Source organism: Aplysia californica, unplaced genomic scaffold (genome assembly GCF_000002075.1).
Source record: "Aplysia californica isolate F4 #8 unplaced genomic scaffold, AplCal3.0 scaffold00238, whole genome shotgun sequence".
Lineage (NCBI taxonomy): Eukaryota > Metazoa > Mollusca > Gastropoda > Aplysiida > Aplysiidae > Aplysia > Aplysia californica.
The window spans coordinates 723,405-739,792 of NW_004797508.1; the positions used below are offsets into that span (position 1 = coordinate 723,405).

Here is a 16,388-nt window from a genome sequence, read left to right on the forward strand (position 1 = left end):
AGACTGGCAGATTTTCAGTGCCACTGCCTCTTGCCCTCTCACAGTTCTTACACCTCTCACACTGAATAGGTTTATTCGAGTCATTACGTGCGTGCGCGTTGTTGTTGTGTAACATGGTCCTGGAAAATGGAGAAGCCGGTTTGGCAGTCACCCTGTGTGTACACATTAGGTATAAATCTACCCCCCCCCCTTCCCCCGCCCACCTCCACCAGGGCAGTGCTACTGACTGAAACATCTTTAGGCCATTCCCAAAGGGAGGATATTAACATGTTCTTATGCACAGTAGAATTGTAAATGGGCTGATTTATTAATGTCATGCTCATACTGTGCTGGACCGTGTAGGGGAAACTGCTGCCTTTTCTGTCCTCTTCTTTACTATCGTAATTTTCCTCTACTTCTTTTGTATGTTTGTCACACTTGTGAACTACTATTTCCGGGGTGCCTTGATAGTCGAAGCTTGGACTTCTCTGTTGACATCCACCCCTTGTCGCTCATATCACCTATGCAGTTGCGAGCGCAGTAAAAACCTTACTAAAACTAAATCTAGCTGCAAGCAAGCTTGCGATCGTCGGTCTATCCTCCATTTTGTCGACTGGACTTTGTTGTGTGTTCTTTTCGTTCCATATGTTATGTAATAATAATATATATGTTATTGATGGGGCAAATGAACTCCCTTTTTCGAGCTGGTGTGGGGCTTGATTTGCTGGGTAGTAAATTTTTTTCCAGGTAGTAAATTTTTTCAGGAAATATTGCTGGACACCCTGTCTATTGTTCTTGTTCCTATGTTCTTACCGTCATTATTATTATTACCATCTTTACTATTGCTATCTTCTTTATCTTTATTATTATTTTTCTAATTTCTATCATACCATCTTTATCGTTATCAATACCTTCATCTTTATTGTCATTTTTATGATTTCCTTCTCCACACCCAGCGGAGCACCTAGTGGCCCAGCACAGCTCTATCAAGATGCTGCACAATCGCATCAAGGTGATCCTGGCCTACATACAGGCTGCTCAGAAAGGTGAGCTGTCCCAGATTTTCATGATACTGGCTTGTTTTGTTCTAGTTTCAGTAAAAGTTTTACAGCACTTGCAACACAATAGATCATGTAAGTGCCAAAGATTAGAGGTGTTACAAGAGAGTAACAAAGCCACAAAAGGAGGAAAGATAAGGATGCTAGATATGTTTGATAAGAAGGAAGGAGCAAACCACACCTGAGCGCCCGCCAACTACCCACTGATACAGGCTTGGGAAAATGTTCTAATAGTGTTTGTTTTATTCTTAGTTTCATTCCCAATTGTGGGAAGTGGGAGATTGCCACTGGGCAGTCTTGTTTCATTTTCTTTTTCCTATTGTTTCTGACTATCTGTTTTGCTTTTCCACTGCACTTAAGTGGTCATTGTCATGTGGATGATGACTGCCTTTTAGTCCCTCTAGAACCTTGGCAGGACTACTCTTCTTAAATATTTGGCTTTCAACTGCTACGATGTTAAGTACGCTACAAGCACTTGAACCTCTGAGCTTATTGGTCTGCTCTGAACGCTAAAGGCAAGACGTTATCCACCCAGAGATCAGGGAGACAAAAATCTCGGGTAAAAAGTTGTGGAATCTCAAAGTCATACACAAGCCACACTGAGGAGGAATAGAACTTGCGCTTTGGTTTTAGGCTCCTAACCACCTGATTCATCATTTGTCTCTTGATATTGGGTAAAGGCCGCCAAGAAAAGCTGTCTAGCTGTCTCTGATCTGGGTGTTCTTCTACACCTCCTGTCAGCTGTGTCCCATATGCCTGAGATCTGCCTCCAGATTTTGCTCCCAGATAGATCTCAGCCTTCCTTTCTTTCTCTTCTCCAAGGGATTCCATCTAAGGCTTTGTCTTGTCACGTTATCTCACCTCTGGATTGGCAAGCCATTTTTTTTTTTTTGGTCAGCATGTCATTTGTCCCACTTGACACAATGGATGAGCTCTGGTTCTTTTATGCGTCATCGTCATCATTGCCTTACTCACCCTGGATCAGGGTATAGGTAACGAACAAACACTTTCCACTTTTTCGTAACCTGGGCTAGCCTCTTGATGTTATTCCATGTCTTCCCATTTTTATGTACATCATTTTCTGTGACTTTTCTTCAGGTTCCATGTGGTCTTCCCCTTGATCTTTTACTCTCTTTATCTCTTCTAGATCTAGTCAAGGAAGAAATTACTAATTCACTGCAGCATGGTGCATTTTTGGTTGACTTTTTGTACTGTATGGCTGGTTGCAGGATGACTTTTTTCTGCACTTGAAACTTATTATAAAAAGGGGAACCTCCTAATTTAACATCCATCTCTAATAGGACAGAACCAAATGGGTGAATGGTCTTATTCTGATAGTTTTCACTTTTTACTTTTTCATCCTCTGTTGCTGGTGAGCTTTGGGGGAGATGCGCTTTTCTATAGTTGACCTACTCTGCAGCTTTTTCAAATGAGATGTAGTTTCTCATGGTTCTATTGTCTCCCTTTATCCATTGTTTGTGTGTCCTATTGCCCTTCGGCCAAGAGGAGAGGAGGCCATGTACTTGGTGTTATAGGCTCTTGGGGCTGGCTGACTAGGTGACATTCAAAACAGGTGGACAAAACATTTTATTCTTTTTTTTTTAATGAAATGCAGGCTAGACTCCATACCAACAGTTGACCTTGCATCTTCATTTCACTGCCTGTGTCTTCTCGTGGTGTTTAGGGTTTAGCGGATAATTTCTGCTTAGTCTTTTGTAGCAAGGTTTATCCACCGTCAGCCGGCTATGCCAGTCACTGTTTTATCAGACATGACATTTTGGGGTCCCCAACTTCATCCTGTTTTCACCTACCGTGGCGAGGATGAAGAGTCAGACTTGAGGAGGCTTTTACACTCCCTAAATGACCAATGTTAAAGAATTCTCCGTTAGGAATTAGAATCACCCATGCAGTATTTCAGCTTAATACCAAATGAATTGTATGCTCTGGAAATTACTGCTCTTAAGATTAACCTTGTTCAGTGAAAGGAACTCACACTCGCTAATTAACATTTCATAACATATTTATTTCTGGAATGAAGAAACAAGGCTATTTCTTATGATATGTTGTATGTATTGTGGATTTTGTCAGATGAAGTTGCCAAGAACCACGACATCCTAAGAGAGGCTTACAGTCTTTGCTACCGTCTACCTGTCCTGAACTCTCAAAGATTTGGCGAGGATTATTACACGGTTAGTTTTAAAATTTGTTTTTGCCCTTTGAGCCTTGAGCCTGTAGCAACCATGCACCTAGGCTCCCTTGGGTCAACTGCAAAAATTCACACCTCTGCAAGCTGAGGTATACATTCTGATGGGTATCTCATAGGCACCCATTCAGGATGATTGTTACTTCCCTTAGTTGTCTCTCAAATAGTTTTATAATTGTTCTTGTTGGATGAAGTTGGCAATAACAGGGTCCCCACCAGGTCGGGAAATCGGAAAAAAGTCGGGAATTTTGAGATGGGTCGGGAGGTCGGGGAAAAGTCGGGAAATTTGTGATGGGTCGATAAGTCGGGAAAGGATAGGGCCTGTGTAATGTGTAGCTATCTAGACTGTAGGGTTGATGAATCCTGAAGAGGAAACGTAATTGAACCGCTGTTGCGGAAGTGTATGTGTGACGCCGAGGCTCGATCGGGAAGAATCAAGATCTACTTTCGCTTTCATTACCGCCCAGAAATTTTCCGGTAATTATAGATCTAGTCTGATAAATAACGCAACATTTGTAACATGCAGGTTATGCATTATGAACGCTGTGTTGCTTTGAAAATAAATCAATATTAAAAATCGCCCTCTGCTGTCACTTGTGAAAAAAAAAAAGAAAAAGAACTTTTATACAAGCGTCTTGACATGTTCGTCCTCGTGACCGGTCAATGAACCTGTGAGTACCGGCGGTCTGAGCGCTGTGAAGTATAGGACTCCTTTATAAGAATTAAGATACAGTCGTGGAAGGGGATTCGGAGGGGGGGGGGGGGGGCTGAAGGCAACGCTAGAGGACAAAAACTGAACTTGGAAGCAAATTTTTAGCATTTTGATAACTACTTTAGAGCTCTCTGCAAAGCGCGCGTTGGTGCAGGCCTTGTGTGGATGTGTGGAATTGGGATCCGTCATGCCTTGTTATTGAACTAAAGTGTTCGCGTTTCATTGGATGGGGTGATTGTGATTTATATCTATATTTTAGCTTTCTGTTCAAGATTGGCAGATTTTCAGTGTCACTGCATCTTGCCCTCCCTCAGTTCTTACACCTCTCACACTGAATAGGTGTACTTGAGCCATTCTAGTTATTACTAATATTACTCTACTTTGAGTTTGAGCAATAGTTTTCGTCTTCACGTTTATTATATGAATCATGACACCCAGACTGGTTATTGACAGTCGATATTCTAGTTCTAGGTCTTTTCTCAAGCTCAAAACAGGATTCATTTTTTATATAGGGCCTATAGTTTGTTATGTTGGCTAATATGATGAGGGGAAAATATAAATAAGTAAGAACAGACTGAAATACCAAAGTCTCTCAAGATCCCAGTGCCACACTGACATGTTGTTGACTGGATATAATGTACCTACATGTGTGTGTGTGTGTTTTCACAAACATATACATGTATTATATTAGATATAAATAGAGCACACGCTTTCATTGTTATGTAACGTGTTCCTGGAAAATGGATGAGGCCCCTCCCTTGGAAAATTGAGAAGCTGGGTTGGCAGTCACCCAGTATTATAGTCATCTATTGTTTGAAGACTATACTACAAAATGTACCTTTGCATTCATTTAAAGACATTTTGACTTTTTATCAATGATAGATTGGCTTTTTTGGGGGATCATTCTTGACGCGCAGAGGCCTGATTTTTTCCTCGAATTGGGGTCTTGAAAAAAATTTCCAGGATTTCGTGGGGACCCTGCAGTAAATAATTTCCAGATTTTTATTTTTGTTACTAGATTGCTTTTTTCTTGTGGGTAATAGTTGACCCCACTTCAGTTGAAGTCACTTGAGTTGATCTTCATCTAAGTTAATCTTTTCCTGGGATCCCAGCACCTCTTTTTCTTTATTTTTGTTTAGGTAAAACGGTAAATATGTAGAGTTCAATTCAAATGGAAGTACACTTGTATTGCAGTGAGATACTTTTTTAAAAAGCTGTAACTCTTTAGGTCTTTGATCATCTGCCTTTTTCTGCTGACATTATTGTGCGATGTCATTCATACCACAATTCTTATTCTCACAATTTGGTTTTGAGTTTCTCTGAGGTGCACCTCTCACTATAGTAAATGATTTAATATGTGTTTTAGCAGTGAGAATTGCATGACCAGCTTTACAAATTATGCGGTTGTCATAAATTGATATGTTTTGTGTAACAACATGTTTTCCAAATGATTGATCATTTATGAATTACCCTTTCACATTTCAGCAATGCAACGACGTGTGCCTTATGGCATACCTAGGGGCGATGACCAAAGGCAGCAATACCATGAACCAGGTATGGCTAAAAGATCTTCTGGTCGTCATGAATGTTTTTGTCATTGTTTGTAGTTATATATGTGAAGCAGCGTGTTGAAATCGTCAAAATCCAAAAATCGGAAGAAGAGGCCTTTTTCTGCCAGTTTGGACATTTTTATTGAATTTTTATTTTTTGGCTTAACCTCTTTTATTTCCGTTTTCAAGGCAGACAGCTACGGCTGTAGCCAGATTTGGACAACTTCATCCAACTATTAGCTGGTTTTAATTTTTGTAAACACTAATGAAAATGATACCACTGTTTTCTGTGTCTTTCCTTCTCCATGGTGAACGAGAAACTGATACTAATGATTGCATATTTAGTTTTTAATTGACTAAAGTTTAACACGGGAAAACTCGGCTGTCTCGCAATTTTGCGCTCTTACATTTGAGGGGTACTTGTTTTAAATTTCGATTTCTCAGTCGTGAATCATCGAATTTTCTTGCGGTTTGAAACATAAAAATCTGGGATTTCAGGAGAAAATTCTGGGGAATGTGTTTATGTTTTTATTCCGAGCGGAAAGCATGAGTGGTACGATGTAAAGACGAAGAAAGCATTTTAAAATATGAAACTCGACACAAATCGGGCTATCCGTGCCAGGATCATATTCCTAGACATCTCTACCATCTAGTTTATATGTTTAGAAAAGTCAACTACGTTCCACGTAGTAGAAATATTACTTTTTCTGAAGTGGGGTAACAACCACTTTCGGGAGATCGTCATTCTGCCATTGCGGCTGTTCCATCGCCCATTGCCACCATCTCTGACTTGACCCAAGCAGCAGACGATTATATGATAGTTCAGTAAAAGAAACATTCGATAGATCTGTTTATGGCGTCAATTTATGTAAGTGTTATCATAATTTTCTTTTAGGATACTTATGAATATCGTGTTTTGAAAAATAAGACTAATCGGCCACCTCTTGCCGTGTGAATGGATTGTTATTGTTTGATGGGAATCACGCCGACCTACATTTCCACCACCTCATAGTGAATTATTTGCGATCTATACAAATGTATCGCTTGGTGGTGGTATTTTTGCTGTCTTTTCAACTAAGAACACCTTATTTATTCTAAATGCATCGAAATCTAAGCATCTCTGGTCGACAAAGTGAAAGAATAAAGCCATGAAGAGTTGAACCGGGAGTTTTATTTATAGTAACATGTCATCACACACTACCAAACACTCGGGAGGGAGTTACCGGATGTTAGTGTTACCGATGGAAATGTTCGTAGATCTATTGTTTGGCATTTAATTTGATAACAAAAAAGGCTAGATCTACGTTCTTGATTGGTGGATATTCAAAAATTGAATCAACCAGCCTTTTTACGTATTCTTAGACTTCGTTACACTTAGATGTCACCTGATAATTGGAGAAATAAACCCCCCCACCCCCCTCTTTCTTCCATCCACTTACTGGACACACGATGAACGATGATACATTGTATTTCCCCAGCCACTGGTTTCTTTCTCAGCAAAAATGATAAATAAATCTAGAACTAGGTGTATATTATACAAGATGAACCACGGTAGAACAGTATGTTGATTTAATTCCAATTTTTAAACCCCCTGAGCAGAAATCTTCATTTTCTGAACCAATAATGATGACTTTTTTCACATTATTGTTCATTTCTGAAATGTTTGGCAGATTTTTACTTTCTATAAACTAATTCACTGTACAGAGCCTGAAAATAGCTTTAATTTGATATATAATGCAGCCTTGTAGCACAATTTGTTGATTTTATATTAATTTTTTTCCAGTCGGCAGACGTTATAACTTTCACTCAATAATGGAAGGTTTTTGGGCATTAGGGCCTTATTATGGAGTGTTATGAGAGGTTTTAGTAAACAATTTTCATTTAGCCTCATAGAGCTTGCATTGAGCTTTAATTTGATGTATGATTTAGCCCTGTAGCTTAATTTTTTTCACTTGTTATGATGCTTTTTGCCCGAGGATGTACCAGAATTCCCCTAATTTTTTTCCAAGAGGCGTTTTTTGCACCGAAGTCCACTTCAGAAGAGTCCAGAAAAGTTGCTTATGATTAGAAAGGTCGTTAGAGGGGTCTGAAAAAAAGTCAGCTAAGTCTATGCATGTATTTGTAATGATTGTGTGCTTTTCACTAATGAGGAGGCAGTTTTGACTAATTTGGAAGAGGTTGAAATAGGGTTCTGAGCTCTTAATGACACATTTTGGCATTTTTTTCCAATTTTTGAAGGTTTATATCTTGGAAACCAGTCATTCTAACTTGCTTTGATTTAGAGATATCAATATTTGTGTTAACATCTCTGGGAAAAACAAAGTTTTCATTGATTTGATCATGCACTTTGTATTTTAGAACACCTCAAACATGGGTGAAAGTCGCAGTTGAAAAGGTTTCGTTCAAAAAGAAAACTTTGAAATACCATATCTCGATTGTTTATTGATGGATTTTTATAATTCTTTTTTTAATGTTCTTGTTTTATAGAGTAGATTTGAACCCCTAAGGTTTAAACATCAATATTGTCCCAAAAAAATTTCGCTTGTGCTACCTAATTAAAGGCATAAAATCTGTCATTTTTCTGTTTTCAAGGACTCTAGCTTTTCTATTGGAGTTATCAAACTTTGGCGGTCATTTTCTTGCTAATTTCACCGCTGAAACCAGGTGACCTCACTTCCTTCAATTGCAGATATCTTGAGTTCTATTCAAGATAGATGGACGTTAATTTAATTGGAAGCAAGACAAATAAATCAGCTTTCAGATGATACTGATAACTCAACTTGCCTTAAAATTGACATCAGGCGCTCGTCAAAATAATTTAAGTGAAGAAACTGGCATTTTTGTGCAGGTTTGTGAATTTTTATCGAATTTTTGTTTTTTGGCTCATCACCTTTCATGCCCATTAACACTTTGCCGTCATGTTTTGGGGGAAATCCAAAGAAACTGGGTGGTAAACATAGCCAATCGGCGAGATGAGGTTGTAAAGTGTTAAAGAACACATTTCTGTGTGGATTTTACTGAAAAACGTTAATTAAATACACAAAAAATCTACATGTTCAGTTTCCTCTGACTCTCAAGCTAAGAAAAAAGCTTATTTTTGGCGGCCATTTTCTCACTAAATTTACCTCTGAAATCAGGTGACCCCCACCTCCTTTATTCGCAAATATCTATACTTCTATTCAAAATAAATGGATATTTTTTTCACCCAAAGCGAGACAAATGAACAAGCTTTAATGTGATACCAATAATTCTACCTGCCCAAAAATTGATGAGAGCCTGATTCCACCACGTCGTAAAAACTTGAAGTTTTCGTAACACGGACAGCAAATTTTAGAATTCAACCAAATAGTTTGAAATTGTACTCAGTACACCTTTGACATGTTGAGTTTTGATCCCTAAAAGGCTGAAGCTAAAGCTTGTTTGGTTTCTTTGGAAACAGAAGTGAAGTTTAGACTAGTGTGCTAAGGTCTTTAAATGTTACAGGACACAACCATTCCGGTCAAAACATGAAATATAATGAAGGGAAAGAAAAACTAATTTGGGAAAGTACAATGTCCTTTATATTCATTGTTTGTTCACACAAATTTCTAAACATTTCTTAAAGAAGAAAATGCTTATCAAACAATATAATGTCTTAAACATTACCGTGCAAAAATGATTTTTTTAAAAGGAAACTAAGACTTTTATTTACGAAACCGCACACTGTTTCAGCATTTCGTTTTATTGGATATTTTCTGCCTAGTCAAGGTTCGGCAACCTTTTCACCACCAGCTTAGCTCATCTTAACTATGATTTGAAATAAAGAAAGCTATTTATGGTATCTGTAGTAAAGGGTATGTGCAAGTTCAAGTGTTCAGGAGAATTGCCCATAATATATATAGCCCATGCCCTTATATGTGTGTATATAATATATATATATATATACATACATATTATATCTGTCTGCCCCGGTCGATATCAGTCATAAGATGTTATGTGCTATTTTCAGCTACGAGGCTAAAAAGGCAAAAAAAGTGACTTTCCATTAAATTTTTATGGGGGTGTATATTGAAAGTTTGATGTCTTCTGCTTCATTTAAGATAAAAATGAAAAATTATAATTAACTATAAAAATATTATTTTGATTTAATTGGGAGATGTGTGTTGTTTGTTGTAAGCTTGGGTGATGTGATAAAGGAATTTGGACCTTGCTAGTGTGTAGCTCTGGGATTTTTTTTAGAACCATTACCTCATGGCCACCTTTGCTTCAACGTTCTTCATTCGCAACTATTTTTAGATTTTGACCCCTTTTTGAGCATGAATAGTCTGAAATGTAGACAACTTTGAATGGTAAAACGGAGTAAAAACGACAACTTCTAGCTCACTTCAAGCTTGTTTACATAAACAGCTGACTGTGAGGTCGTACCCTGCTAGCTGTTATCGTCTGTTGATCTTTCAGTTTTACACTTGGATTGACTTGAAAAATTCGTTTTTATTGTGTTTTAGTGCTTTTAAAAGATTAATTAACTTCGTCTAGATCTCTCAAAGCGGACTCCTTACCAAGAGGCAAACGAGGCGGTCTATGTGCATGTGTGTATATATGTGTGTTTGTGTTTTTGTAGGTGTGTATGTGCTCTTGTGTGCTTTTGGTGTTATTGCAAACGTATAATTTGGTAGCGTAAACGCGGCACGTAAGCCGACTCGCGGCCTTCCGAGCGCAGGGTTTCGGTAAAATGGGGGGGTAATCAGATCTCTGTTTCTTTGCTGTTTTGCTATAAAACACCAAATTATGCTGAACACATTGAAAAAGTTCAGATTTTCTTCATTACAATAGTGTAAGTTGTTTGTATATTCGAGTATTTGAAGCTGGAGAATCACCGTGGAAAGGGAAGCCCTTCACGGTCGAAATGCGAGGTCGGCCGATTCAAAATTGACACCCATGCATTCGAATGCTTTGCAGAAAGATTGATGATTAAATGCCGTCTTTTCAACTATACAGCTTTGAGCGTGGTTATTATTTTTGGCCTTCGGCGTTTGGATAGAAAACTTTGAAAAAAGCGTCTTGAGTTTTCAAATTTCATTTTTTAACACGAAATGTGTAAGATACCGGCTAAAAAAGAATACATTTCTTTTTCTATTAGAATAAAGTAATCGGCATGGAATTATTTTGCATGAATCCTTCCGCAAAACTACCAGGAGCACTCAGTACACTACAGTATTAAGGCAACTGCTCGCCGAAGGGCTGGTACATCGCCAGCCATGACAACACTCTGTGTTTTTATTGAAATAACAACAGATCATCGTGTTTGAGGTAATGGAATACTGAAATGTAATGATCTCAGTTATGAAAAAAATTAAGCTTCATTTCTTTGTTATAATGATTGTACTATGTTAATGTAGAGATGTTTAGTGCACTTGGTACTCTTTTATTATCTGTCAAACATGGGGTTACAGCCAGTTAGTGGCTTCAGCAATATTCGATTATTATGTTAAATTGAAACAGTTGCCATTCTCTTAAATATTGACTGAGAGGTAAAAGTATGGTACCAAAATTCTCAAGAGACACAGGCCTTTCATGTGAAACAGATGAATTTGACAAACAGCTACTTTGAAAATTTAGTATCTGATATCTAGTACAATGCTAATATTTTGTTGCCTTTGATGTGAAGTCCATTCTCGTGAAATTTCTTTTTGCCCTTAAGTTTTTTATCTTTGAATGAATAGTTTTCTACTTCTTTATGTTACCTTGTTGTGGCATAGCCAAGATAACCGCTAAATTTCAAATCTCTATTCTCAATTCTAAGACCCCCCCATTGCTATGGAAACATGTTGCTCTACTTCAGAGGCTATTTTCTCCTTTTCGTGTTTCCTCACCTCGCAAAATTAAAAGTTCTGTATTATTGTCAAATTTGGTCATATTTGCTTCATTCTTGTTTTCAATAGTAGGGAAAAGGTGATGTTTTTGAAAATAATGTTAACTCAAGTTTTGAAATTTCCTTCATATGACTGATATTGACCGGCAGGGACACACATATGACATGTTGGCGTTGTTGTTCTTGTAATAAGTCCAGCTAACTCTAACCCGAGTGATGTAAAATTTACTGGCGAAGCAAAAATGTTATTTGCAGGGTCCCCACCAGGTCGGGAAATCGGGAAGAAGTCGGGAATTTTGAGATGGGTCGGGAGGTCGGGAAAAAGTCGGGAATTTTGTGATGGGTCGGTAAGTCGGGAAAGGATAGGGCCTGTGTAATGTGTAGCTATCTAGACTGTATGGTAGATGAATCCTGAAGAGGAAACGTAATTGAACCGCTGTGGCGGAAGTGTATGTGTGACACCGAGGCTCGATCGGGAAGAATCAACTTTCGCTTTCGTTACCGCCCAGAAATTTTCCGGTAATAGTCTGATAGGTAACGCAACATAAATTGTAACATGCAGGTTATGCATTATGGACGCTGTGTCGCCTTGAAAATAAATCAATATTAAAAATTGCCCTCTGCTGTCGCTTGGGGAAAAAAAGAAAGAAAAAACTTATACAAGCGTCTTGACATGTTCGCCCTCGTGACCGGTCAATGAACCTGTGAGTACCGGCGGTCTGAGCGCTGTGAAGTATAGAACTCCTTTATAAGATACACTCGTGGAAGGGGGAGGAGGCTGAAGGCAACGCTAGAGGACAAAAACTGAACTTGGAAGCAAATTTTTAGCATTTTGATAACTACTTTAGAGCTCTCTGCAAAGCGCGCGTTTGTGCAGGCCTTGTGTGGAATCGGGATCCGTCATGCCTTGTTATTGAACTAAAGTGTTCGCGTTTCATTGGATGGGGTGGTTGTAATTTATATCTATATTTTAGCTTTCTGTTCAAGATTGGCAGATTTTCAGTGTCACTGCATCTTGTCCTCCCTCAGTTCTTACACCTCTCACACTGAATAGGTCTACTTGAGCCATTCTAGTTATTACACTAATATTACTCTACTTTGAGTTTGACTGGTTATTGACAGTCGATATTCTAGTTCTAGGTCTTTTCTCAGGCTCAAAACAGGATTCATTTTTTATATAGGGCCTCGACGAATAGTTTGTTATGTTGGCTAATATGATGAGGGGAAAATATAAATAAGTAATAAGAACAAACTGAAATACCAAAGTCTCTCAAGATCCCAGTGTCACACTGACATGTTGTTGACTGGATATAATGTACCTACATGTGTGTGTGTGTATTCACAAACATATACATGTATTATATTAGATATAAATGGAGCACACGCTTTCGTTGTTATGTAACGTGTTCCTGGAAAATGGATGAGGCTCCTCCCTTGAAAAATTGAGAAGCTGGGTTGGCAGTCACCCAGTATTATAGTCATCTATTGTTTGAAGAATATACTACAAAATGTACATTTGCATTCATTTATAGACATTTTGTCTTTTTAACATTGATAGATGGGCTTTTTGGGGATCATTCTTGACGCGCAGCGGCCTGATTTTTCCCTCGATTTGGGGTCTTGAAAAAATTTACTAGGATTTGGTGGGGACCCTGTATTTGGTTTCATCACTCAGCAACCTGGAAGCTGGGTTTACTTGTGACATTTCAGGAGCATTTCTAGTCAGGATTCAAACCTATCTTTGCCTGAGCATATATAAATTGGGTAATTTATTGTGAACAAGTATTTCTTTATAATTTGATATCTTGAAGGTAGCCAGTCTTATCACAAAGACAGATATAAAGTAGGCCTCCTTTGGTCGATTGTTATCCGTGAGTGTTGCACCCTAGGAGTTGATGGTGCTGCTGCTGGAGCATCATTGATGGCTAATTAGACTAGTGCAGGAATGCCATACATTTATTTTTTGTACCGGTATATGGTTAAGTCTTTACACTCAGCAGTTGAGATGTGGCTGGTATTTTTAGGAGGGGGGGGGGACTGATTTCTTCGAGTGCCATTGCCTTCTGTGCGTTCACATCAAACACTCGGACAAGCAACGGTTGTTCTCTAACCTGTGCACTACCAACTGCGCTGACTAGAATAAGACTCGGTCATCGTCGTTGCTTTGGTCTGAACGCATATGAGGGGCAAGAGATTTGTTGGTACATTTGGTCGGTCGGCCCATATCATTAGCCTAGAATGACTGTCACTCGTCCGAGTGTTTGGTGTGGACGCGCAGTTAGTTGGGTTCGTCCGTAAGACTTGTTTCAGTAGCGTGTTCACATCACATGACATGGCTTTGGCGTGTGAGTTCCGCGTGTCGGGGACTGTCCGTTGACAGGGAACTTAAAAACATGCACACTGATTAAATTGTTTTTCTGAACTCATTGGTTTAGGGGGATGGGGGGGGTAGACACTTGGACTAGGAGTGCTTGAGTGATAAAACACACACACACTCACGCATGCATACAGACACACACACACACACACACACACACACACACACACACACACACTCACTCACACACACACACACACACACTCACACACACACACACACACACACACACACACACACAAAGAGACACAGAGAGGACATATTATAAGCCTGTATATCTATGGATACTCCTTGAAAATTTTCAAGTCAGCTTGGCAGTCACCTTGAGTGATTTGCTGTTGATCCCGATTTTTCTCACCAAATCCCGATTTTTTTCCCCTGTGATCCTAATTTTGAGATTTCATAGAGTGGCAGGTCTGGAGAAAAACTAGTTAAATTTGACTGTCATATCAAAGTCACACAGGACGTATCAGTGCTGTAAGGTATGCTTTTGTAAGAAAGTATGTTTTAATTAATATAGTTTTTATTGGTACGGGCTATGTGTTGTAAAGTCAGTGTGGCAGTCACCCTGCACTCAAATCCACATTCAGTACTGATTGTTATATGCCTTGAATGACAGTCCATAAATGTGTTGAAAAACACATCTCATCAACACTGTTCATCTTCATTTATTTTATGCAGCTCTGCCCACCATTATGAATTTAGAGGAATTTCAATATTTTTTCTCAGTTTTACGAAAATACGATCGTAGCACCCTTGATTCCGATTTTTCAAAATTTATGTGCCGTTCAGGTACCCTAACCCAATCCTCTTGGAATGTAAGGAAGAAAAAAAATCCGCCGGCCCCCGACACTTTACGGCAATACAACACATGCTCTGTGCACAGAGTCCTTGCAGACACTCAGTGTCACTTGGCCCCTTGGAAAAGCGTAATTGAGCTAATGCCAGGATTTGGTCTTAAGCATAGCGAACTGTAGTCGCTACAGTCTTAAGGCAAACATTAGCTTAACTAGTTTAAAATTTCCTGCTTCTGTGCTGTGGGAGACGACCCAGGCCTTTGAGAGAATGTAAAAAAACAGACAAGGGATCATTGTTTGAAATTTGAAACTACATTGTATTATCTGCTACGTGCGTCCCCCAATGTGTCCCTTGTGTGACTATGCATATGAGACTGGATCATCACCTGTTCCACTGTACAGCCCTAAATGACATCAAAGCTACCCTTCTCCCTCCGAGACCTAACATTGACAACACACTCTATGGAACATTACAGCAACTGCAGCAGACCTGCACTTATCACTACATGGCATTGGACAGAAGGGCGAGAGCCCAGCTAGCTGTTGCTGGATCGATAACAACAACAACAACAACATCTGCTGCTACGTGCGGCAGGGTGGGGGGCTGTTCAAATGTTGTAATCTTACTCCTTTTTTATGGAATTTTTACCCCCACATCTCATATTACATTGTTCGCTTATAGTAATAATTATGTGACTTTTATATTGTTAAAGTCTGTTCATTGTTCTATGCTTTTACTTATTCATGAAAAACTTGCGTACACTCATACATGCACATAATGATATATATTATATGTGTCCCCGCCATTCAATGTCAGTCATATGAAGGAAATTTGAAAACTGAGTTAACATTATTTTCGAAAACTATCACCTTTTCCCTACAATTTAAGACAAGAATGAAGTAAATATGTCCATATTTAACGAAAATACAGAACTTTTAATTTTGCGAGATGAGGAAACACGAAAAGGAGAAAATGGCCTTCGAAGTTGAGCAACATGTATCCTTAGCAATGGGGGTCTTAGAATTGAGAAAGAGACTTGAAATTTAGCAGTTATCTTGGCTATTCCACTACAAGGTAACATACAGAAGTAGAAAACTATTCATTAATAGAGAAAAAACTTATGGACAAAACAACATTTTCACGAGAATGGACTTCACATCAAATGCAACAATATATTAGCATTGTACTAGGTATCAGATTCTAAATTTTCAAAGAAGCTGTTTGTCAAATTCATCTGTTTCATATGAAAGGCCTGTGTCTTCTGAGAATTTGAGTACCATACTTTTACCTTTCAGTCAATGTTTAAGAGAATTGCAGCTGTTTCAATTTAACATAATAATCAAATATTGCTGAAGTCGCTAACTGGCTGCATGCAACCCCATGTTTGACAGATAATAAAAGAGTACCAAGTGCACCAAACATGTCTACATTAACAGAGTACAATCATTATAACAAAGAAATGAAGCCTAATTTTTTTTTCAGACTGTGAGATCTTTACAAATCAGTTTTTTTATTGCCTCGAACACAATGATCTGTCGTTATTTCAATAAAAACACCGGGCGTTGTCTCGGCCGGTGCCGCACCAGCCCTTGCGGCGAGCGAGTCGACTCAATACTGTAGTGTACTGAGTGCTCCCGGTAGTTTCGAAGAAGGATTCATGCAAAATAATTTCAGGTCGATGACTTTATTCTAATAGAAAAAGAACTGTTCTTTTTATTGGTATCTTTTTTTAGCCGGTATTTTACACTTTTCGTGTTAAAAATTACCTTTGAAAACTTACATGCTTTTTTTTTCATGGCTTTTATCCAAACGTCAAAGGCCAAAAATTATAACCACGGAAAACCACGCTTAAGGGGGGGG

The 16,388-nt window shown here is 38.7% G+C and overlaps 1 protein-coding gene across 1 annotated transcript in view; it reads left to right on the forward strand.

The window, feature by feature from the left end:
* The window catches only part of LOC101847879 (COP9 signalosome complex subunit 6), a 46,287-nt gene that overhangs the window by 24,141 nt on the left and 5,758 nt on the right, over nt 1-16,388 (forward strand). Inside the window, exons 7-9 of the mRNA XM_005100172.3 lie at nt 936-1,025; nt 3,126-3,226; nt 5,438-5,506. Coding sequence (XP_005100229.1) covers nt 936-1,025; nt 3,126-3,226; nt 5,438-5,506 — 260 coding nt within the window. The remainder of the gene's footprint in view (nt 1-935; nt 1,026-3,125; nt 3,227-5,437; nt 5,507-16,388) is intronic.